The 9,041-nt window shown below is 41.3% G+C and overlaps 1 protein-coding gene across 1 annotated transcript; it reads right to left on the bottom strand.

Moving 5' to 3' along the window:
* Positions 1 to 334: 334 nt before the first annotated feature.
* Positions 335 to 1,252, bottom strand: LOC306981172 (C-type natriuretic peptide 2-like). Its single transcript, XM_079580723.1, has 3 exons — positions 1,218 to 1,252; positions 837 to 905; positions 335 to 663 (listed from the first exon to the last, which is right to left on the bottom strand). Exons 1-3 carry the CDS (start codon positions 1,224 to 1,226, stop codon positions 394 to 396), a joined length of 348 nt encoding a protein of 115 aa, XP_079436849.1. The 5' UTR covers positions 1,227 to 1,252; the 3' UTR covers positions 335 to 393.
* Between the last annotated feature and the right edge of the window lie 7,789 nt (positions 1,253 to 9,041).

Consider the following 9,041-nt stretch of genomic DNA (forward strand, 5'->3'; position numbering starts at 1 on the left):
TAGGGGTCAGTGACCTCAGGGGTCAGTGACCTCAGGGTTAGGGCCAGCGCGGAGGTCGCGCAGGGTCAGAACAGTCTCTCATTGGTCGAAGTGTCTGGACCAATGAGCTGCAGGTGCTGTGATGATGTCACAGAGTCAGGTTAGCGATGCCCCGCCCACTCCCGGTCCTGTGGGCGGAGTCGGAAGTACAAATCACAGTCATTTTATGCACTGACTTTTCTGAAAACGTAAATATGAGGCTTTTATTCAAGACTTTAGTTTTTCCTTTGTAAATATCGTCATTAGAGCCTTTTTATTTACGCTTTCATCACAGTCAGTGACAACAGACCACATGTGGCTCAGGGGTTGGTCGTCAGACACATGTGGCTCAGGGGTTGGGCGGTGGCACACATGCTAACAGCCCAGTCCGCTCATGGAGCCGATCCGGTCCATCTTGATCCCGAAACATCCTCTGGCTCCGCCCATCGTGCCCTTCCGGCCCCGCCTCCACATGCGGCCCCGCCCCTTCACCAGGTCCAGCAGGAGGCGGGGGCTCTCGGCCAATCGCAGCGCGGCGTGAACGGAGGGGGCGGGGCCTGCAGCGGAGCCCTCTGTGATGTCACGGGGAGGGGGCGGGGCCAGGATCAGCGAGGTCAAACGAGCGCCGAACATCGACCTCAACACCTGCGGCAAAACAGAACAATTAGAAACATTGACAAAGAAGACGTAAAATGAACCTCCCGGGTCAGTTTAGAGTTACTGGACGTGAGGCGTTTCCGATGATATAAATGTATCAATAATCGATCAATAATGAGTGACTTTAAAGTGACTCCATGAAAGAGGCTGAGCTGCAGTACCTGCTCTCGGGGCGCGGGGGCGCTGTGGACCGTCACACACACCAGCAGCACAAACACCAGACACTTCATCTGGAACAAACAAACCATCAGGGAATAAACAAACACTGCGGAGGTTTCCTTCACCACCGAGAACTCACAGACTGTAAACCTGAAACCAAACATGAAGAAAGATATTGTATTAGTTTCTTTAAGACTCGTTTCCCAGGGTCGTCACGGCAACAGTTTAAAAGTGTTTCCTCCAACTATGTCACTTCCTGTCAGGGCCAAATAAGGAAGAAACACAAACACAGAAAAGGAAAAAGAAAAAAGAACAAAAACATGTGGAAAAACGACCGGACTGAAGTAAATCTGACCTGATGATGATGATGATGAAGAACTCACCGTTTCCATTAGAGTCAAATCCACTGAAGCAGCTTCCTCTGAGAGTAAAGTACAGTTAAAAGTAAAGTACTGTTAAAGTACAGTTAAAGTACAGTAAAGTACAGTAAAGTACAGTAAAGTACAGTAAAGTACAGTTAAAGTACAGTAAAAGTAAAGTAAAGTACAGTAAAGTAAAGTAAAGTACAGTATGTGTGTGGTTCCCAAAGCGCGGCCGGGTTGAGTCCTGAGGTCCAGGACGAGTCTGATCCGCCGCCTCCGTTCGCTGCGTCTTTTATTCGGCGCCGCGGAGACGTCACGCCATTGTTTCCGTCGCCGTGGAGACGAGCTCATTCACAGAGCGACTGTGGGCCGCGGGCGGGAGTCACGGCCGGGGTCAGAGACAGAGTCAGCAAAGAGAAGAAGAAACTAAACCGAGCGAAAGGATCAGCTCATTATTATAAACATTATAAATATTATAAATATTAATAATATGATTCATGTGATTCATCCAAACTCCACTAAAAACAAGAGAATTATTCAACTCAATCTTACATTTAAATATGGACAAAAAGTAAAACATCGTCTCCAAACTCCTCAGTCCAGTCGTATTTGTAAAGCTTCAGCTCCTCATCCATGTCTCAGCAGAGACGCCCAGATGTTCTGACCCCGAGGCCACACCTCCTCCAGCTGTTCTGACCCCGAGGCCACACCTCCTCCAGCTGTTCTGACCCCGAGGCCACACCTCCTCCAGCTGTTCTGACCCGAGGCCACACCTCCTCCAGCTGTTCTGACCCCGAGGCCACACCTCCTCCAGCTGTTCTGACCCCGAGGCCACACCTCCTCCAGCTGTTCTGACCCCGAGGCCACACCTCCTCCAGCTGTTCTGACCCGAGGCGACACCTCCTCCAGCTGTTCTGACCCCGAGGCCACACCAGGCCAGCTCAGAGACATAGTCCCACCACCGTGTCCTGGGTCCACGAGGCCTTGTCCCACTAGGACATGCCTGGAACACCTCCCGCGGGAGGCGACCAGGAGGTATCCGGAACAGATGCCCGAGCCACCTCAGCTGTGAAGGAGCAGCGACTCTACTCCGAGCTCCTCCCGGGTAACTGAGCTCCTCACCCCCAGACACCCTGCCCAGATCACATGACCACAGGTGAGGGCGGGGTCGACCCCCCCGACCCGTCTGTCCCTCTGAGAACAGCAGATACTGGAACTGCTCCAGCTGAGGAGGTGATCCTCATCCCAGGGTTATATCATTTATATTATATATTTATTCACATTACATTATTCACATTACATTATTCACATTATATTATTTACATTATTTACATTATTTACATTATTTACATTATTTACATTATTTATATTATGTTATTTAATATAATTATAATCCAGGAGCTTCTTTGATGAAGCTAAAGTGACGTTGAGCTGCTGAAGCGTCAGAGGTTTAGTCTAATACGTGATGATGTCATCATGTCAGTAGTTATAGTTATAATAGTAATAGTTATAGTAGTTTTAGCAGTAGTTGTAGCAGTACTATAGTATTGTAGTACTTGTACTCGTACTCTCTGGAATGTGTCCGTCTTAAACCTCTATGACAGTTCTTTGTGCAGTAGTTGTAGTAGCTATAGTAGTTTTATTATAGTTATATTAGTAGTAGATGCAGTGACAGTAGTAGCTGGTGCAGTAGCTGGTGCAGTAGTCGCAGTAGTCGCAGAAGTATTGTAGTATTGTAGTACTTGTACTCGTTGTACTCTCTGGAATGCGTCCGTCGTAAATCTCTCCGACAGCTCTTTGTGTGTTTTACGGCGAATGACGTCATTGCTGAATGAAGGGGGCGGGGCTCTCAGACACAGGCCCCGCCCCTCTCATAGGAAGTGCTTCTTAACGAGGAGCGGTCGTTACGGCGACGCTTAACGAGGCGGGTCAGAGGTCACGGACGGAACCAACGGTTTGTGATTTTCAGCTGAGAATCTGAGCGAAACATGTGAAACCTCAGGACGACTGAGAGCCTGTCAGACTCTGACCCCTGTGACCCCGGACCCCTGTGACCCCTGACCCCTGTGACCTCTGTGACCCTCAGGTGGGCCCTCAGGTACAGTAAGGGCCTCCCCCTCCTCCCTCCCTCAGGCCTCGGTGAGGGGCCTCCTGAGCTTCACTCAGACTCTGTCATTAATAAACGTCTGTGACGATAAAGTCGTTAAATGAACTTTAGGTCCAAAGTAAAGGGAACTGTAGGTGTTTGTGTGTTGCTCGTGGGACGGCTCTCAGTGTAACACACACCTGTAAGTGTGGTGATGCAGACTCACCCGCCCCCCCTCACTGAGGACGCCCCCCCCCTCACTGAGGACGTCCCCCCCCCTCACTGAGGACGCCCCCCCCCTCACTGAGGACGTCCCGAGCAGACTGAGTGTTGGGAAAAGGCCCTGTGAGTCTGTGGGACTGAGTGGCTTCTCTTCACGCTCTGATGGACGTCACCAGGAGACGGCCTGAGCCTCCTCTGACCTGCAGGAGGCGCCTCACGTCTAACTTCAACATATTTGGCCCCGAAGGAGGCGTTTTATTGTGAAAGGACTTGTTTTATTATGAAAGGACCTGTTTTATTGTGAAAGGACCTGTTTTATTGTGAAAGGACCGTTTTATTGTGAAAGGACCTGTTTTATTATGAAAGGACCTGTTTTATTGTGAAAGGACCTGTTTTACTGTGAAAGGACCGTTTTACTGTGAAAGGACCTGTTTTATTGTGAAAGGACCTGTTTTATTGTGAAAGGACCTGTTTTATTGTGAAAGGACCTGTTTTATTGTGAAAGGACCTGTTTTATTGTGAAAGGACCCGTTTTATTGTGAAAGGACCTGTTTTATTGTGAAAGGACCTGTTTTATTGTGAAAGGACCGTTTTATTATGAAAGGACCTGTTTTATTGTGAAAGAACCGTTTTATTGTGAAAGGACCTGTTTTATTGTGAAAGGACCTGTTTTATTGTGAAAGGACCCGTTTTATTGTGAAAGGACCCGTTTTATTGTGAAAGGACCCGTTTTATTGTGAAAGGACCCGTTTTATTGTGAAAGGACCTGTTTTATTGTGAAAGGACCGTTTTATTGTGAAAGGACCTGTTTTATTGTGAAAGGACCTGTTTTATTGTGAAAGGACCTGTTTTATTGTGAAAGGACCCGTTTTATTGTGAAAGGACCTGTTTTATTATGAAAGGACCCGTTTTATTGTGAAAGGACCTGTTTTATTGTGAAAGGACCTGTTTTATTATGAAAGGACTTGTTTTATTGTGAAAGGACCGTTTTATTGTGAAAGGACCGTTTTATTGTGAAAGGACCTGTTTTATTATGAAAGGACCTGTTTTATTGTGAAAGGACCCGTTTTATTGTGAAAGGACCCGTTTTATTGTGAAAGGACCTGTTTTATTGTGAAAGGACCTGTTTTACTGTGAAAGGACCGTTTTATTGTGAAAGGACCTGTTTTATTGTGAAAGGACCGTTTTATTGTGAAAGGACCTGTTTTATTATGAAAGGACCTGTTTTATTGTGAAAGGACCTGTTTTACTGTGAAAGGACCGTTTTACTGTGAAAGGACCTGTTTTATTGTGAAAGGACCTGTTTTATTGTGAAAGGACCTGTTTTATTGTGAAAGGACCGTTTTATTGTGAAAGGACCCGTTTTATTGTGAAAGGACCCGTTTTATTGTGAAAGGACCTGTTTTATTGTGAAAGGACCCGTTTTATTGTGAAAGGACCTGTTTTATTGTGAAAGGACCTGTTTTATTGTGAAAGGACCGTTTTATTATGAAAGGACCTGTTTTATTGTGAAAGAACCGTTTTATTGTGAAAGGACCTGTTTTATTGTGAAAGGACCTGTTTTATTGTGAAAGGACCCGTTTTATTGTGAAAGGACCCGTTTTATTGTGAAAGGACCCGTTTTATTGTGAAAGGACCCGTTTTATTGTGAAAGGACCTGTTTTATTGTGAAAGGACTTGTTTTATTGTGAAAGGACCGTTTTATTGTGAAAGGACCTGTTTTATTGTGAAAGGACCTGTTTTATTGTGAAAGGACCTGTTTTATTGTGAAAGGACCCGTTTTATTGTGAAAGGACCTGTTTTATTATGAAAGGACCCGTTTTATTGTGAAAGGACCTGTTTTATTGTGAAAGGACCTGTTTTATTATGAAAGGACTTGTTTTATTGTGAAAGGACCGTTTTATTGTGAAAGGACCGTTTTATTGTGAAAGGACCTGTTTTATTATGAAAGGACCTGTTTTATTGTGAAAGGACCCGTTTTATTGTGAAAGGACCCGTTTTATTGTGAAAGGACCTGTTTTATTGTGAAAGGACCCGTTTTATTGTGAAAGGACCTGTTTTATTGTGAAAGGACCTGTTTTATTATGAAAGGACTTGTTTTATTGTGAAAGGACCGTTTTATTATGAAAGGACCTGTTTTATTGTGAAAGGACCGTTTTACTGTGAAAGGACCTGTTTTATTGTGAAAGGACCTGTTTTATTATGAAAGGACCGTTTTACTGTGAAAGGACCTGTTTTATTATGAAAGGACCTGTTTTATTATGAAAGGACCGTTTTATTATGAAAGGACCCGTTTTATTGTGAAAGGACCGTTTTATTATGAAAGGACCTGTTTTATTGTGAAAGGACCGTTTTACTGTGAAAGGACCTGTTTTATTGTGAAAGGACTGTTTTATTATGAAAGGACCGTTTTATTGTGAAAGGACCGTTTTACTGTGAAAGGACCTGTTTTATTGTGAAAGGACCTGTTTTATTGTGAAAGGACCGTTTTATTGTGAAAGGACCCGTTTTATTGTGAAAGGACCCGTTTTATTGTGAAAGGACGTGTTTTATTGTGAAAGGACCCGTTTTATTGTGAAAGGACCTGTTTTATTGTGAAAGGACCTGTTTTATTGTGAAAGGACCGTTTTATTATGAAAGGACCCGTTTTATTGTGAAAGGACTTGTTTTATTATGAAAGGACCTGTTTTATTATGAAAGGACCGTTTTATTATGAAAGGACCCGTTTTATTGTGAAAGGACCGTTTTATTATGAAAGGACCTGTTTTATTGTGAAAGGACCGTTTTATTGTGAAAGGACCTGTTTTATTGTGAAAGGACCGTTTTATTATGAAAGGACCTGTTTTATTGTGAAAGGACCCGTTTTATTGTGAAAGGACCTGTTTTATTGTGAAAGGACTTGTTTTATTATGAAAGGACCCGTTTTATTGTGAAAGGACCTTTTTATTATGAAAGGACCCGTTTTATTGTGAAAGGACCGTTTTATTTTGAAAGGACCCGTTTTATTGTGAAAGGACTTGTTTTATTTTGAAAGGACCGTTTTATTGTGAAAGGACCTGTTTTATTATGAAAGGACTGTTTTATTGTGAAAGGACCTGTTTTATTGTGAAAGGACCTGTTTTATTGTGAAAGGACTTGTTTTATTATGAAAGGACCTGTTTTATTATGAAAGGACCTGTTTTATTGTGAAAGGACCTGTTTTATTATGAAAGGACCTGTTTTATTGTGAAAGGACCTGTTTTATTGTGAAAGGACCTGTTTTATTGTGAAAGGACCGTTTTATTGTGAAAGGACCCGTTTTATTGTGAAAGGACCGTTTTATTTTGAAAGGACCCGTTTTATTGTGAAAGGACTTGTTTTATTATGAAAGGACCGTTTTATTATGAAAGGACCGTTTTATTGTGAAAGGACCGTTTTATTGTGAAAGGACCTGTTTTATTGTGAAAGGACCGTTTTATTGTGAAAGGACCGTTTTATTGTGAAAGGACCGTTTTATTGTGAAAGGACCTGTTTTATTGTGAAAGGACCCGTTTTATTGTGAAAGGACCGTTTTATTGTGAAAGGACCGTTTTATTGTGAAAGGACCTGTTTTATTGTGAAAGGACCGTTTTATTGTGAAAGGACCTGTTTTATTGTGAAAGGACCTGTTTTATTGTGAAAGGACCTGTTTTATTGTGAAAGGACTTGTTTTATTGTAAAAGGACCGTTTTATTGTGAAAGGACTTGTTTTATTGTAAAAGGACCGTTTTATTATGAAAGGACTTGTTTTATTGTGAAAGGACCGTTTTATTGTGAAAGGACCCGTTTTATTGTGAAAGGACCGTTTTATTGTGAAAGGACCTGTTTTATTGTGAAAGGACTGTTTTATTGTGAAAGGACCTGTTTTATTGTGAAAGGACTGTTTTATTGTGAAAGGACTGTTTTATTGTGAAAGGACCCGTTTTATTGTGAAAGGACCGTTTTATTGTGAAAGGACCGTTTTATTGTGAAAGGACCAGTTTTATTGTGAAAGGACCAGTTTTATTGTGAAAGGACCGTTTTATTGTGAAAGGACCTGTTTTATTATGAAAGGACCTGTTTTATTGTGAAAGGACCGTTTTATTGTGAAAGGACCTGTTTTATTATGAAAGGACTGTTTTATTGTGAAAGGACCTGTTTTATTGTGAAAGGACTTGTTTTATTATGAAAGGACCTGTTTTATTATGAAAGGACCTGTTTTATTGTGAAAGGACCTGTTTTATTGTGAAAGGACCTGTTTTATTGTGAAAGGACCGTTTTATTGTGAAAGGACCCGTTTTATTGTGAAAGGACCGTTTTATTTTGAAAGGACCCGTTTTATTGTGAAAGGACTTGTTTTATTATGAAAGGACCGTTTTATTATGAAAGGACCGTTTTATTGTGAAAGGACCGTTTTATTGTGAAAGGACCTGTTTTATTGTGAAAGGACCGTTTTATTGTGAAAGGACCGTTTTATTGTGAAAGGACCGTTTTATTGTGAAAGGACCGTTTTATTGTGAAAGGACCTGTTTTATTGTGAAAGGACCTGTTTTATTGTGAAAGGACCCGTTTTATTGTGAAAGGACCGTTTTATTGTGAAAGGACCGTTTTATTGTGAAAGGACCTGTTTTATTGTGAAAAGAACCGTTTTATTGTGAAAGGACCGTTTTATTGTGAAAGGACCGTTTTATTGTGAAAGGACCGTTTTATTGTGAAAGGACCTGTTTTATTGTGAAAGGACCTGTTTTATTGTGAAAGGACTTGTTTTATTGTGAAAGGACCGTTTTATTGTGAAAGGACTTGTTTTATTGTAAAAGGACCGTTTTATTATGAAAGGACTTGTTTTATTGTGAAAGGACTTGTTTTATTGTGAAAGGACCGTTTTATTGTGAAAGGACCCGTTTTATTATGAAAGGACTTGTTTTATTGTGAAAGGACCTGTTTTATTGTGAAAGGGCCGTTTTATTGTGAAAGGACCTGTTTTATTGTGAAAGGACTGTTTTATTGTGAAAGGACCTGTTTTATTGTGAAAGGACTTGTTTTATTGTGAAAGGACCGTTTTATTGTGAAAGGACCGTTTTATTGTGAAAGGACCGTTTTATTGTGAAAGGACCAGTTTTATTGTGAAAGGACCAGTTTTATTGTGAAAGGACCGTTTTATTGTGAAAGGACCTGTTTTATTATGAAAGGACCTGTTTTATTGTGAAAGGACCTGTTTTATTGTGAAAGGACCTGTTTTATTGTGAAAGGACCGTTTTATTATGAAAGGACCGTTTTATTGTGAAAGGACCTGTTTTATTGTGAAAGGACCTGTTTTATTATGAAAGGACCTGTTTTATTGTGAAAGGACCTGTTTTATTATGAAAGGACCTGTTTTATTGTGAAAGGACCTGTTTTATTGTGAAAGGACCTGTTTTATTGTGAAAAGACCGTTTTATTGTGAAAGGACGTGTTTTATTGTGAAAGGACCGTTTTATTGTGAAAGGACGTGTTTTATTGTGAAAGGACCTGTTTTATTGTGAAAGGACCTGTTTTATTAT

This window comes from Gobius niger (assembly GCF_951799975.1).
Source record: "Gobius niger genome assembly, chromosome: 21".
Classification (NCBI taxonomy): Eukaryota; Metazoa; Chordata; class Actinopteri; order Gobiiformes; family Gobiidae; genus Gobius; species Gobius niger.